Here is a 16,387-nt window from a genome sequence, read left to right on the forward strand (position 1 = left end):
AGGCCTAGTCACAAGGGAGAGCAGAGAAGCACCATCAAGGGGTGGAGAGAAATGAGAAACGGGCAGGAAGGCCTTGAAGGCATTTCTGCTCCAACGAATGGAAGGAATACCTCCCCTAGGGACCAAGGTGGCAGTAAATCCGGGTAAATCTGACAGCCCTCAGCGTGGTTCTGGCTGAGATCATCTGGGGCTGAGATGTTAGGGGGAGGTTTTGGTCAGATGGAGCATAGAGGGCACCAAGGGATCCTAGCCTGCCTCATCTGAAGCATAAATTTATGGGAAAGGGATGGTAATCGTGGTAACCCCCCCGGGCACAGTTACTCTCGTAAACTGGTGGCAGATTGATAGCAGCATGACAGCCTAAGACACAACACAGGGCTGAAAAGATGGATTTTTTTTTTTTAATTTTTTTTCTTTAACATTTTGTTTATTTTTGAGACGGGGAGAGACAGAGCATGAACAGGGGAGGGTCAGAGAGAGGAAGACACAGAATCCGAAACAGGCTCCAGGCTCTGAGCTGTCAGCACAGAGCCTGACTCGGGGCTCGAACTCACGGACCGTGAGATCGTGACCTGAGCCGAAGTCGGCCGCTTAACCGACTGAGCCACCCAGGCTCCCCAGATTTCCTAGGCTATTTATGAGATGATCAGTGGTACCTGCCATGTCAGCCCTCCTTCTGCCATTGTACCCACTCCCCTCCAAGGCACACGCGTGCACACACACACACACACTCGTGCACACGCCCATGAGAACACACTAGCTCTATCAGAGAGGCTACCTGGAGGTAGCTGTGGATAGGAAAACAACCAGGATTCAGGAGGCTTTGCCACTAGCTGGCTCGGTGACTTTAGCCAGGTGTTACAAGATAACCCCCTGGCCCCAACTCACTTTCCTCACCTGGAGAGTGAGGGGAATAACTTCTCACCCTGTTTCTCTCTCAGGCTAGTCTTAAGGACCGAATGCAATAATGGATATGAGGTCTCCAGCCTCCCCCCAGCTTAGCTCAGAATCGTTGAGAGTGGGGTGCTCACCTGGGGCTCTCGACCAAGCTTCCAGGTAGTTACACACGCGAGCGTAGACCTACTTACTACTGGAAAAGCATAATGTAAAATCATTCGTAGATTCATTTAAAATTGTGTTTGTTGAGTATTTCTCAGTGCCATATACAGCACTAGGGTCTTTGGATAAAGCAGAGAATAAGACAGACATATTCATTACCCCCAGATCTTAAACACTGGGGAAGAGACCTACTGAATAAATAAGAAAAGGTATATTGCCTTCTACAATGGGGAGACACACAGCACACGGAAGTATGCATGGAGCATACTGGCTATTCCAGTTTGGGAGCCCAAGGAAGGCCACTGAGGAAGTGACATATATGCTGTGCCCTGGAGGTCAGGCAGAAGGCATTCATGGTGATGATGGTGGCATCTTTAATTTGGGGTCACCCTCAGTCCCTCTCCTACTGAGTCCACTCATTTGATCATTACTCTGAGGAGGCGGTAGGCATGGTCGAAAAGATGTCTGAGTTCAGATCGCAGCCCCATCACATATTCGGTAGGCCATTAAGCAACAGTCTTAACCTCTCTGAACCTCAGTCTTTTTGTCCATGGAAGTGACATGGAGACTGTAAAGTTTATAGGGTTGTCGTGACGACTGACACAAGGCAAGACCCAGATTTTTATCAAATTAAAAAAGGGAAGAAACAAAAGACTTCGAGCTTCTACTTCTAGTGTTACCGGGTTAAAATATTCTTGGGACATGAAGCTTATGTCCTAGATAAACTACAAGTCAAATGCATAGGTAAAGTTGAAAGAAAACTGAGGAAGTTTGCAAAGACCAAGAAAAAGAATTCGAATTAGGAGCTGAAACCAATGGGTCAACACATACAGAAGCTGGGTGTCAGGAACAAGGCTGTGAGTGGCACAGGGAGGGGGCAGCAGGCTCAAAGACCCCCACCATAAAGCCTGTCGCACTCTGTCACCCTGAGAAACCCTGAGACAGCCATTCTGCCTGGTTTGGGGGCTTTTGTTTTTGTTTATGTTTTTGCCCCAGTCTTTTCTGATTGATCAGTCTTCCTACTGGTTGCTCGATGCCCGTACCTGAGGCATTTTGAAGCTCACCCCAGCTAGTCTGCTCCTTGGAAAAGAGAAGGGGAGAAGCAAGAGGCTGAGCGGGGAGGGGGTGGAGTGGAATACACCTGTCAGAGAGCTGTTGAGGAAACCGGATGTCTCCAGAGAGCCCAGAGGGTGGAAAGGGCTGTGCCAGGGATAGGCTTGCCCTCCCAAGGGTCTGGGGGTCCAGTTTATATTCAGTGTGCACTTGGGCAAGCCAATTTTATTTATTTATTTATTGGTCTACTTATTTATTCATTTAAAATTTTTCTAACGTTTATTCATTTTCAAGAGACAGAGAGAGACAGAGTGTGAGTGGGGCAGGAGCAGAGAGAGGGGCCACACAGAATCTGAAGCAGGCCCCAGGCTCTGGGCTGCCAGCACACAGCCCAGTGCAAGTCTTGAACCCACGAACCACGAGATCATGACCTGAGCCGAAGTTGGACGCTTCACCCAGTGAGCCACCCAGGCGCCCGGGGCAAGCCAGTTTTAAAAAGCAAACTGCGGGGCGCCTGGGTGGCGCAGTCGGTTAAGTGTCCGACTTCAGCTCAGGTCATGATCTCACGGTTTGTGGGTTCGAGCCCCGTGTCTGGCTCTGTGCTGACAGCCCAGAGCCTGGAGCCTGCTTCAGATTCTGTGTCTCCCTGTTCTCTGCCCCTCGCCCGCTTGTGCCCTGTCTCTCTCCGTCTCTCAAAAATAAAGATGTTTAAAAAAAATTTATAAATAAATCTATTGAAACATCTGCAAGACACGTGATAGAATGTTCTGATGAAAGCCTCGCACACACGCAAAATCCATAGCTCAACAGAAAAAAGAGCAAAGGCTACATATAGCCAATGCATGGGAAAGAATGGCTAGTAAGCACTTGATAATGGTCAGCCTCTTAATTTTTTTCTCTAAAAAATTTTTTTAATGTTTATTTATTTTTGAGAAAGAGAACGAATGCGAGCAGGGGGATGGGCAGAGAGAGGAGGAGACACAGAATGTGAAGCAGGCTCCAGGCTGTGAGCTGTCAGCACAGAGCCTGACACAGGGTTCAAACCCATGAACCATGAGATCATGATGTGAGTTAAAGTCAGAGGTGTAACCGGGTCACCCAGACTCTCCAATAATTTTTGTTAATAATTTTTTTTTACTTTTTAGATAGAGTGAAAGTGTCAGTGGGGGAAGGGACAGATGCAGAGAGAGAGAGAGAGAGAGCGAGAACTCAGCTTGGAGCCTGAAGCAGGATTCCATCCCACAAACCACGAGATCTTGACCTGAGCTGAAATCAAGAGTCAGATGCTTAAGTGATTGAGCCATACAGTCGTCCCAATTTGCATGCCCTTTCTAGATGGCAGTTAGTTCATTTGTTTCCAGAACATTAAAATGTTCTTACAATGTGATCCAGACAATTCACTTTTAGGAAATTATCTTGAGAAGATCCTATATGTGCATAACATCTTATGCGCAAGGATTTTCAATGAAGTATTACCCACACACACACACATATATGCATATACACATATGTACGCTTTTTTTTTTTGCACATACCTCATGTCCCTTTACTTCTAAACACTTCCGTATGGATTTCTTAAGAATAGGAATATGTCCGAGTACAGTCGTAAACTTCATGAATTGCTTTAGAACTTTATGTAACGTACAGTGTGTGTTCCAGTGTTACCAGTGGACCAAGAGTATCCTTTGTAGATTTCCTCTCCCCTCCAGCACAGGATCCAGTCTAATGTTAAGGGTTCTGTTTAGTTGTCATGTCTCTTTCACCTTTATTGTCTTTTATGACTGATATTTTTGAAAAATACAGTCCTCTCCCACATCCTTTAAAAAAAATTTTTTTTTTGATCTTTATTTATCTTTGAGAGAGAGAGAGACGGAGTGCGAGCAGGGGAGGAACAGAGAGAGAGGGAGACACAGAATCCGAAGCAGGCTCCAGGCTCCGAGCTGTCGGCACAGAGCCCAACGTGGGGCTCAGACTCACCGACCGTGAGATCATGACCTGGACGGAAGTCGACTGAGCCGCCCAGGCGCCCTGTCACATCCCTTTTTTTAATGTGATGATCGTCACTTTGTGTTTTTCTCATGTTTCCTCGTGATTGGATTGCGGTTGTGTGTTCTTGGCCAATAAATAGTATATGTGATGGTGTGTGCTGCCCCAGCTGATACATCTCTAGGCACACAGTGTCCATCTGTCCCTCACAGGTGATGTTCATTTTGATCACCTGGTCAAGGTGTGGCCTGATTTCCCTGATACATAACGAGTGGGCTTTCCCCCCTCCCTCATAACAAATAAGTCATCTGTGAGAAGACACTTTAAGACCATGTGTATATACTGCTCTTCATCAAAATTTTCCCTGGAGGTAGCATCCGTTGATGGTTCTTGCCTGATTCAGTCTTTACTGTAATGAGTGCAGAGTGCTGATTTCCCAACCCCAGCGCTGCTGTAAGAAGGAGCCCCTCCCCTGGCCTCCCTGGCTGCTTAAAGCTTGGCCGCCATCATGAACGACAGACACAGTAACTATCCAGACTAGGAAGTTCATGACCAACCAGCGACTTCAGCAGAAACAAATGGTCATTGATGTTCTTCACCCCCAGAAAGGCAACAGTACCTAAGACAGAAATTCAGGGGAAAACCTAGTCTAAATGTACAAGACCACACCAGCTGTCATCTTTGTGTTTGGATTGGGAACCCGTTTGGGTGGTGGTAAGACAACTGGCTTTGGCAGGATTTATGATTCCCTGGATTATGCAAAGAAAAATGAACCCAAACATAGACTTGCAAGACAGGGCCTGTATAAGAAGAAAAAGACCTCAAGAAAACAGCAAAAGGAACACAAGAACAGAGTAGAGAAAGTCAGGGGGACTGCAAACGCCGGTGTTGATGCTGGCAAAAAGTGAGCTGGAGATTGGACAACAGAAGAGGTAAAAATTCTGCAGTGACTTTATCTGTGGCGTTTGTGCAGATTGTGCAGATTCCCTCATGCAGATTCATGAGGGAATCAAGAAACAGAACTTACATAAAAAAGGAAAGAGCCCTTCCTTCTATGTATCTGTCTAACTATCAGTGGTATGGATTCATGAATTCCTGTTTCTAATGACTTAAAATAGCATTATTATACTTAATTATTTTATGACTCAAATTGTTTTAGATTTGGCCAGTGCAGACATCTTCAAGATGGTTTCTGTTTCCTTATGACATCCCCCATCATTTTTTTTTTTTTAGCATTCCTTTAATTTCTGAAAGAACAAGATGTTCCAGATTCATCTTTACCTACCTTTTACCCCAACCCTAGAGTCAGCCATTTCTCTAAGAATGCCTGGCTTTTTTTTTCTTCTTCTTCTCTAAGACACAGAGTATGAGTGGGGGAAGGGGCAGAGAGAGAGAGAGAGAGGGAGAGAGAGAATCCCAAGCAGGCTGTGCACTGACAGTACAGACTTGAGACTCAATCCCACGAGCCATGAGATCATGACCTGAGTTGAAATCAGGAGTCAGACGCTTAACCAATCGGGGTGCCCCTGCCTGGCTTTTTAAAGTGGGAAATAGTATTAGCCACCAAGACCTGGGGCTGCGAGGGCTGTTCATTGCTATTTAAGTGTCTGCTTTCTGAGCCTTTCAACAAAGTTATACCTGTACACATACCGACACATACAGATACATATGTGTTATATATGCACATAAGCATGAATATATAATACCTATATATATTGGAAATTATGAGCTTATATTGATACCCTCAATTTTAATCCATCCCCAAGGGTTCTTTCTTGTCCCCCCCATTCCATATTTCTGTGTCCCCTTTTCCATAGTGAAAAACCCTGGGCCCAAACCACATCAACACATTTATTCATTTGCTCAGTCTTTTTTTTTTTTTTTTTAATGTTTATTTTTGAGACACACACACACACACACACACACACACACACACACACACACGTGGGGGAGGGGCAGAGAGAGACACACACAGAATCTGAAGGAGGCTCCAGGTTTTGAGCTGTCAGCACAGAGCCTGACATGGGGTTTGAACCCACAAACCGTGAGCTCATGACCTGAGGCGAAGTCGGACGCTTAAGCGACTGAGCCACCCAGGCGCCCCTCATTTGCCCAGTCTTGAATTAATCTAAAGTAATTTCAGAATTGCTTTACCCATGCTACAATAATAAATAAAATTACTTTATAAGTTTAATACGTGTTTGCACTTCCCCAATTATATCCTACCACATCCCAGATAGAGATTACATAGTCAAAACTAATTTATTTAGTTTACTTAGATTAAATAATTTTAGCTAATTTAGTAGATTAGTTCTTTCCTTTCCTTCAGTATGCTTTGTATTCATTCAAAATGTAAATAAGGTTCATTTGGTTCTAGGTAGGTGGGTTTTTTTAACCAATAAAATTTAATGTTTTGAATGTGTAAAATATTAAATGTTTTCGAAAGTCAAAACTAAACAAAAAGTTTCACTCAGAGAAATGCCACTCTGTCTATATCCCTTTCACCCTATTTCCCCCACCCCATCCTTTGTAGAAAACAACTTTTTGTTTTTTGTTTTTTTCCTTCCTGTGTTTCTTCTTTTAATAGTAAGCAGATATATGCATGTTTTCTTATTTTCCCTTCTTTCTTACAAAAAAGGTAGCGTACTATATATTTGCACTTTGCTTTTTTACTTAATATCTCCTGGAAATTACTCCATGTCAGTTGATTGAGATATCTGTATTCATTTGTATAGCTGCATAGGGTCCAATTGTGTGTATATAACCATAGTATATTAACCAATCTCCCATGCTTGAATATTTAGATAGTTCTCAGTTTTCGCAATTACAAATAATCCTGAAGTGAATAACCTTGTCATATATGTTTTCAGATTGTTAGAGGTGTATATTATAGATAAATTTATAGAAGTATGATTGTGGGGTCAAAGGACAAATATGTATGTGTTTAATTCCCCTCCACCAGGTCTGGGCCATTTGCATTTCCACCCCAATTCCCCATAGCCTGGCCAATGCAGTATATTGTCAGCCTCTGCATTTTTGCCAATCTGATAGTTGAGAACCGTTTTCACACTGTAGTTAAAAAAAACTTTAAAAAAAAAAAAAGAGGTTGGAGTGGAAGAGAGCCAAAGCATAAGAGACTCTTAAACACTGAGAACAAACTGAGGGTTGATGGGGGGTGGGAGGGGGGAGGGTAGGTGATGGGTATTGAGGAGGGCACCTTTTGGGATGAGCACTGGGTGTTGTATGGAAATCAATTTGACAATAAACTTCATATATTGAAAAAAAAAGAAAACAAAAACAAAAAACTTTTTTTAATGTTTATTTATTCTTTGAAAGAGAGAGAGAGAGCATGAACACAGGAGGGGCAGTGAGAAGGAGACAGAGAATGTGAAGCAGGCTCCAGGCTCCAAGCTGTCAGCACAGAGCCCAAGGTGGGGCTCGAACTCCTGAACTGTGAGATCGTGACCTGAGCTGAAGCCGGACACTTACCAGACTGAGCCACCCAAGCGCCCCTCACACTGTAGTTTTAAGTTGCATTTTGTCTTAGAATAAAGCTGAACATCTTTTCATTTGTTTAGGGGACCTTTTTTTTTTTTCAACTGAACTATAGTTGACACAAAATGTTACATTAGTTTCAGCTGTACAGCATAGTGATTTGACAAGTTTTATACATTATGCTGTTCTCACCACAAATGTAGCTACCGTCTGTCACCATACGACACTATTATAATGCCATTGACTACATTCCCTATGCTGTACCTTTTATGCCCATGACTTATTTATTGCTTAATTGGAAACACTTAGGGGACATTTTTTATCCCTTTTCATAATTGCCTGTTCAGGTATTTTGTCCATTTTTCTATAGGATTTTTGGGTTTGGGTTTTCCTATTTCATCCATCCCTCGACCCCCTTCCTTCTGGTAACCATCAATTTGTTCTCTATAGTTAAGAGTCTGTTTCTTGATTTGTCTTTCTCTTTTTTTTTCCTTTGCTCATTTGTTTTGTTTCTTAAATTCCACATATGAGTGAAATCATATGGTATTTGTCTTTCTTTGACTGACTTATTTCACTTAGCATTATACTGTCTAGCTCCATGCATGTTATTGCAAATGGCAAATTTTCATTCTTTTTATGACTGAATAATATTCCATTAGGTGTATATACCACGTCTTTATCCATTCATCTGTCGACGGACATTTGGCTGCCTCTATAATTTGGCTATTGTAAATAATGCTGCAATAAACATCAGGTTCATGTATCCCTTTGAATTAGTGTTTTTGTATTTTGTTGAGGGGGTAAATGCCCAGTGTGCAATTACTGGATCATAGGGTAGTTCTATTTTTAACTGTTTGAGGAACCTCCATACTGTTTTCCACAGGGGCTACAGCAGTTTACATTTCCACCAATAGTGCAAGGGGGTTCCTTTTTCTCCACATCCTCATCCTCACTTGTGTTGTGTTTTTGATTTTAGCCATTCTGACAGGTGTGAGGTGATATCTCGTTGTGGTTTTGATTTGCATTTCCCTGATGATGAGTGATGTTGGGCATCTTTTCATGTGCCTGTTGGCCAAGTGGATGTCTTCTTTGGAGAAATGTCTGTCCATGTCTTCTGCCCATTTTTAATTGGATTATTCATTTGGGGGGTGTTTTATACATTTATACATTTTTTTTACATTCTTTATATATTTTGGATATTGACCCTCTATCAGATATGTCATTTGCAAATGAATTTTCATTTTAAATTCCATTCTGAATTTATTTTTGTGTATGGTGTAAGAAAGTGGTCCAGTGTCATTCTTTTGCATGCTGCTGTCCAGTTTTCCCACTGCCATTTGTTGGAGACTTTTTCCCATTGCATATTTTTTCCTGCTTTGTCAAAAATAAATTTTTTTTTAATTTTTTTTTCAACGTTTATTTATTTTTGGGACAGAGAGAGACAGAGCATGAACGGGGGAGGGGCAGAGAGAGAGGGAGACACAGAATCGGAAAGAGGCTCCAGGCTCTGAGCCGTCAGCCCAGAGCCTGACGCGGGGCTTGAACTCACGGACCGCGAGATCGTGACCTGGCTGAAGTCGGACGCCACCCAGGCGCCCCAAAAAATAAATTTTTGACACCATATAATTGTGGGCTTATTTCTGGGTTTTCTTTTCTGTTCCATTGATCAGTGTGTCTATTTTTGTGCCATTACCATGTTTGTACAGCTTTGTAGTATAAATTGAAGTCTGAAATTGTAGTACTCCAGTTTTGTTTTTCTTTTTCAAGACTGCTTTGACTATTCAGGGTCTTTTGTGGCTCCGTACACATTTTAGGATTGTTAATTCCAGTTCTGTGAAAAATGCTGTTGGTATTTTGATAGGGACTGCTTTAAATGTGTAGATTGCTTTGGGCAGTATAGACATTTTAACAGTATTTGTTCTTCCTATCCAGGAGCACGGAATATCTTTCCATTTCTTTGTGTAATTCTCAATTTCTTTCATCAGGGTTGTATAGTTTTCAGAGTATAGGTCTTTCACCTCTTCGGTTAGGTTTATTCCTGAGCATCTTATTGGTTTTGGCACAGTTGCAAATGGGATTGATGCCTTAATTTCTCTTTCTGCTGCTTCATCATTAGGGTGTAGAAATGCAACAGATTTCTGTACGTTGATTTTGTATTCTGGGACTACGGGATTAATTCCACTTCCTGAATTTTTAAAGCTCTTTAGAAACTTGGTATGTTGCCTCTTTGTCTATAATATGTGCTATGAATATTTTCTCCCAGTTTGTCATTGACTTTGTTTTGGTCATGCCAAAGCATTGTTATTTTATTGTCATGTGGTCAAATGTATTAATCTCTTTCTTTTTTTGCTTCCGGATTTTGAGGCATAGTTTTTAAAAATCCCCTCAACAGATATCTCCCAGGAATTCAGTCGTCATGATCAGCTCGTACACCCACCCCCCCCCCCCCCCCCCCCCCGCGACACATATCCACACTTCCCAGGACAGAAGTACTGGGTGGCTCCATCCTTAAACACCCACTCTGGCTCACTCTGCCTATTTTGGGTGTCTTTCTCCTCATCATTTCTAAAAGACCAGGTCCTGGAAGGAGCAGGAGGTATGAGGTGTCTGGGGGAACAAGAGCGATCTTCTGATTGAGGGAATCCATCCCCTAGGTCTTACTTAGGGAACACATGGCCCCAGGGAGACCTGCTCCTCCCATGGTCCCTTCCACACCCTGGCAGGTCCCGGATGAGGCAGCGCGTGAGGCAGAGGTCTGTGACCATTTCCACCATTCTGTATTCTCTTTGTTCCCACTTCCTCCTTTCTGCAGCTCCCCCAGCTGGGCTGGATGCAGAGTCTTGTAGATTCACACTTGACCGTGGAGCAGAGGAACTCTGCTTGGGTTACCATGTGCCAGGGAATGGAAGGATGCTGAGCCGGGTCAGGCAACTAGTGCTTATTCCTTCTGATTCCATCCCAGGGCTTTGAGCAAGGTACAGAGCAAGGAGGCAGCAGAGCTGGCCTGTGGATCTTTACGGGCTTGTGGGAGATCATGAAATCTTCTTGCCCAGAGGTGTTGGGACATCTCAGTTCCTCAGCCACTCGATTCTTCTCTCCCTCCCCCTTCCCCTTTCCTCCGGGTCACCTGGAGCTCAGGTGGGCTGACTTGTACTCAAGGGTGGGGGTGGGCATGGGGTGTGGGGATTGTAAACGAACTGGGCAGCTGGAGAGGGGTGGGCATGGCTCGAGGTTCCAGCCCCAGGTCTGACAGCACTGGCTCCGTCACAGTGAGGTCGGCCACCGGCGACAGAGTTGCATTGTATGTTACAGAAGAGGAGCTGGCTGGTGACGACGAGGACATGCCGACCTTCCCATGCACACGAGAGGGTAAGGGCTGCCCTCTGATCTCCCTGCCCCCACCCCCAGGCTGCTGACTTACCTCTCTACATGGCTTCAAAATCCTTTCCCCATTGCTTCCTGGAGGGGGAAGGGCAGAGTTGCATAAGCCTGGGTTATATAGTGTGGATGATGTCAAAGTCTGACACAAGTGACATCTGTCTCTAGGGCTCCTCCTGAGACCTGTCAGGGACCTCTGCCATCTCCCCCAGGACCCGTCCTCTAGCTGGCCCAGAACTGTCCCCTTCACCATATCCCATGCCACCCAAGTGGTTCGACCACTTAGCCCACAGGACCCACCTTAGCATTTGGATAGTGTCAGAAACCAATGCCACCTGAACTGTTACTTAGAGTGAGTTCGGTGGATTCTGGTTAGATTAGAGCAGCTGTTCTCAACCTTGGCTGTATATTTTTTTTTTTATATATAACATTTATTTATTTTTGAGAGACAGAGAGAGACAGAGCATGAGCAGGGGAGGGGCAGAGAGAGAAGGAGACATAGAATCCAAAGCAGGCTCCAGGCTCTGAGCTGTCAGCACGGAGCCCGACGCTGGGCTCAAACCCACCAACAGTGAGATCATGACCTGAGCCGAAGTCGGATGCCCAACCGACTGAGACCCCCAGGCACCCCAACCTCAGCTGTATATTGTAACCACGCCAGGATGCCTGTGACCAGCCTTCAGAAATTCTGATTTCTTTCGGTCTGGAATGCAAAGGAGGCATCAGGAATTTTAAAACATTCCCAGTACTCATAATATGCAGCTGAAGCCAAATCCGCCTTAGAAATGTCACAACTGGGGACATCACTGCATGCCTCCTGGATGTTGGCCATGTGCCCGAGTAGCCAGAACACCTGGCTTCTTTCTTCTTCCATACCAGGGACCCAACTGGTGGACTGGAACCATTCGTTCCATTTCCAGGAGAACTGCTCGTTACCCAAAAAGTTTGGGGACTGAGGGGTTTCCCAGGGTGTGTGACTGGTTTTCCCCATGCTGAGAAATTCCCACAACAGGAGACTTTCAGTGCTAAAGCCCAGAAATTTGGAGGCAAATTGGAACAAGTTGGTCATCCAGTGGTGAAACAAAGCTGACTGCCCTGTATTGTGGACCATCGTAAGGCCAATGCATCAGGAAGAGGTGTTTTCCCACACCATGGGCTGATTGATGTTGCCATAAGGGACACTGGTGGCAGTCATGGGGCTGTTCTTGGAAGACCCCGACTCTGGTCTCTTCTATTTCTCAAAGCTCAAGCACCTAGAGAAAACACAGGGAGATGGGCAGACATGAAAATGGAGAACAACTCCCTTCCTGGAGGCTGGTTTGATATGTGATGAGACAGGTTAGAGTAGGAACATGAAACTGTCCCTTCGCCTGCAGCCTCAGCCACTGGTCTGCTTTGTTCCCCAACAGGCCGGCCGGGGCCCCGCTGCAGCCGCTGCCAGAAGAACCTGTCTTTGCACACGTCGGTGCGGATTCTTTATCTCTTCCTGGCCCTGCTCCTGGTGGCCGTGGCCGTGCTGGCCTCTTTGGGTGAGTGCAGGCTCCCAGTGGCATCTAGGAGTCCAGCATCTTTCTGGGGATCTTCATGCTTGATTCAGACTCCAAAGGCTGGCCCCTGAACTCCGGTCAATTCGTAGCTGTGTAGCTTTGAGCAAGGCACTTGCCCTCTAGGGAGTCTGTTTTCCTACTGGGAAAATGAGAGGACAGGACCAGCTCAATGGTTCCCAGTTCCAGCTCCATGTGAGAATCACCTGGGAGCTTTAAAAGCTACTGATTCTGTGCCCCAGCCCAGGTAATGTCCATCCAGGGTTGAGATCACTCTGTTGGCAATGTCTAAGCCCCTTCCATGGTCTTTGTGAGTGTTCCTCAAAGTGAGGTTGGATGCCTACCTGCATCAGGATCGCCCCCCAGTATTTGTTAAAATGCAAATTCCCGAATCTCGCTGGAACCTATGAAATGAGAGTCCTGCAGGCGAAACCCAGGGACCTGGAGTTTGGCGGCTCTCATGAGCACTACAGCTTGTATGACCATGGTAGCCAACCCAGATGATGGTGCACAGCCAAGTTCGGGCAACCCTGCCTTCTGGATGCTAATAGATTACAGTAAACTGAGGGGAACAGATGTGACAGCTTCTCACTGCGGTCCCATTACACTCTGCTTCAGATTTTAAAAAATCCAGATGTTACTAAGGGCAGCCAGTAGGTTTGCTAAAGAGCAGCCAGTAGGTTTGCTTGTTCCTGTGGCCTAGATATTGGGGACAAGGCTGGGACGCAGGTGAGACAAGTGAGGAGCAGGGTGGGGTGCCTCAGTCCAGGTGCCGCCCCCGCACTTGTGTGACCCCGAGAGTGAGCGCCTCCCTAAATGGGAGCACCTGGTCCCAGTCCTGGCTAAAGATATTCAGCCGCTGGCTCACTTGGCTTGAGGGCACAAGGTCAGCATGTTAATGACTTGAATGGACACTCTTGTCATAATGCAGGAATCCTAAAGGTGTTGAGGAATCTAACACAAGCCGAGCACCTACTTTGTGCCAGGTAAAGGGAGCACTAGGATGAGTCCCTTACGTTTCGTCATCGGAGGGAGCCGTTCTCAGTTTTGTCTGGACCTTAAAAGGCATTTAAAATGCCTAATGGCAGGACTCCTGGCTCCACATGAATGAAATCATAATCTCTGGGTAGGACCCAGGCCTTACTAAACTATAGAAGCTTCTCAGGTAATTCCAGAGTGCAACCAGGTTGGAGGACCATTGATTTCAAGAACTTTCCAAGCCCGTCACCTGGGTCAGCCCCACCTTTTCCTGCTAAATCACTTTGCGGGGCTTGGCATCTCAGAAAGTAGCCAAAACCTGGGCCAGAGGAGGTGGGGAGCTGCGGGCCACCATTCTGAGGTGGCAAACTGGACATCAGGGAACCTCCAGAGGTTCCTGGTCAGGCCTTTTAGGGCCTCAGCTCCCAGCACCCGCAGGTCCATTAATAAAGCTCCGGTAGCCACAAACCTGAGCCCAGAGCAGAACACAGGCACGACCACACTTCAGAAGCTATGGACAGTCATCGGTGCCCACCAGCTGCTAGGCACCATTGTATACATGATATCCGTGGGTCATCTTAACCAGCCCCGAAACGGGAGGCTGCCCTCGTTCCACATACCTGGAGAGGTGAAATGATTTGCCCTAAGATCCAGAATGAATGAGCAGAAGATTGTAATAATTGGGGGCGAGGAGTGCATTTGGGGACTCCAGGGAGAACTTTAGGTTTCCTTTTGTGCTTTTGCCTCCAGCCTGGGCCTCCAAAGTCCCCAGAGCAGGGTGGGCTGGGCACCGTCCTGGCCTGGCTGGTAGGTGCTCGATAATGTTTGTCAAATGAATGACTAGAGATTTGTGAGTACATATATGGGTGGTCCTAGTCAAGGCATTATGGTCAGGACTGTGGATAAAGTCTGGAGGATTGAGCAAAATCCATCTTCTTCGCAGGGAAATGAAAATTCACTTATATTTGTTGCATGCATACTATAAGCCAAGAACTGTATTAGGCACTGGGCATACACTGCTTAATAAAACATAGGCCTTGTCGTTATGGGGATTATAACCTGGAGCACGGTTTGGCAAACTTTCTGTAAAGGGCTAGGTGGTAAATATTTTAGGATTTATGGGCCACACATGGTCTTTGTCAAAACCACTCTGCCATTGTGGAGCCAAAGCAGCCAGAGATAATATGAAAATGAATGGGGATGGCTATGTTCCAACAGAATGACATTGGGTTAGATTACATATGCAGATCCTACTTTGCCAGCCCTTGGTCTAGAGCAGTATCCTGTGACCTTTTTTTGACTGTGCACCCCATCAGTAAAAAAATTTGATTTAAAATGCATCAAAATATTAGATGGGTAGGTGAATGGATAAAAAGATAAAATGGACAGATGTACAATAAAGTAAATATAGTAAAATGGTTTTTTGTTGTTTTTTTGTTTTTTGAGAGAGGGGGGCGCAAGTGAGCAAGGGGCAGAGAAGAGAGAGAGAGAGAGAATTCGACAAGGGGCAGTTCCATGAGGGGCCAAGAGAAAGAGAGAGAGAAGTGGGGCTCACCTGAAGCAGGGCTCATGTTTTACCTGAAGCAAGGCTCGTGCTCACCTGAAGGGAGGGGGCTTGAGTTCACCCGATGTGGGACTCAGACTCACAAACCATGAGGTTATGACCTGAGCCGAAGTAACATGCTTAATGACTGAGCCACCCAGACACCCTATAGTAAAATGTTAATTATAGAATGTAGGCAGTTGATACATTACTGCCTACTGTGCAAGTAGGATTGTACAAGTCTTTTGATTACTCTTGGAAAATTTTTACAATTAAATATTGGAAAAGAAAAAACCCGATAATCTCACACCTGTAAAATATGCCTATTTATTTATAAATTATACACGTATACTCTTCTTAGTATAATTATAAGACTCAATTTTGAAAAGATGAGAAAAAAATAAGATCTAAAAAGTAAGGAAAACAATATGTAATTACAGATCATGAAACCCTCTGTGAAGAAATGAACAAGGTGAATTATATGAATGAGCCCTTGGCTATTGGTTTGGAGGGGACTTTATAAAGCATTAGAATAAGAATCAAAGTCTGCACCTCTGTTTCCCTATCTATACAAGGGATTTTAACTTGGGGGAGACTCAAATGGAATGACGAATACTGTAAACTCTAAGTGCTAGTGTAATAAAATGGCATAGAACGGTTCCTAGGACCTCTCAACATGTCACTGTTAATAATTAAGTCTCAACAGCTCTCAGACATACGATATTAAAGCCCAGAGATTCCAAAAAAGTTGGAATCATGGCATTTTGGAGCTGAGAAGAACATTAGAGGTCATCTAGCTTCATACTTGCCTTTTACAGATGATTCAGTCGAGCTCCAGAAAGGTTAATTGGCTTGCCCGAAGTCACCCTGCAAATCTGAGGCAAGTGTGGACGAGAAGTTGCATGACCCAGCTCTCTTGGCGGAGTTCGTTCCATCCCTGTGCACTTACCTTCCTAGGCTCTGTGGGAAACATATGGTCTCCCTCCGTCCAATCCGGGCCCTCCTCTCACTTCCTCGTCCAGCCAGACACTTGCTAGAGAAAGCCAGGAATCCTGGTGCTGCCCACATGTGCTCTAATCACTGGCCAGCACTGACCCCTGAGAAGGGGGTGAGACTCCCCATGCAGTGTAAGCTGATAAATCTTCTTCTAGGAGTCAGTTTGGCAACATGTATCAAAGACTTAAAAAATATTAATGCCCTTTGACCCATTAATTCTACTTCCAACAATTCATTCTAAGAGAATAACCGTATACACACAACCACCAAATATAAGGATTATTTCTAGGAACAAGTGTTACTCATATTTACATATCAAGTTTTATTTGTAGGCTCAGAAAGGGAGGTGGCTTAG

At 45.0% G+C, this 16,387-nt stretch overlaps 1 protein-coding gene and 1 pseudogene across 1 annotated transcript in view; both read left to right on the forward strand.

Moving 5' to 3' along the window:
- SCARA3 (scavenger receptor class A member 3) overlaps positions 1 to 16,387 on the forward strand; it is a 51,211-nt gene that overhangs the window by 13,359 nt on the left and 21,465 nt on the right. Inside the window, exons 2-3 of the mRNA XM_045461270.1 lie at positions 10,864 to 10,962; positions 12,381 to 12,500. Of these exons, the coding sequence (XP_045317226.1) occupies positions 10,864 to 10,962; positions 12,381 to 12,500 (219 nt within the window). The remainder of the gene's footprint in view (positions 1 to 10,863; positions 10,963 to 12,380; positions 12,501 to 16,387) is intronic.
- LOC123583795 lies at positions 1,509 to 5,126 on the forward strand (annotated as a pseudogene).

The sequence above is a fragment of the Leopardus geoffroyi genome, chromosome B1 (genome assembly GCF_018350155.1).
Source record: "Leopardus geoffroyi isolate Oge1 chromosome B1, O.geoffroyi_Oge1_pat1.0, whole genome shotgun sequence".
Lineage (NCBI taxonomy): Eukaryota > Metazoa > Chordata > Mammalia > Carnivora > Felidae > Leopardus > Leopardus geoffroyi.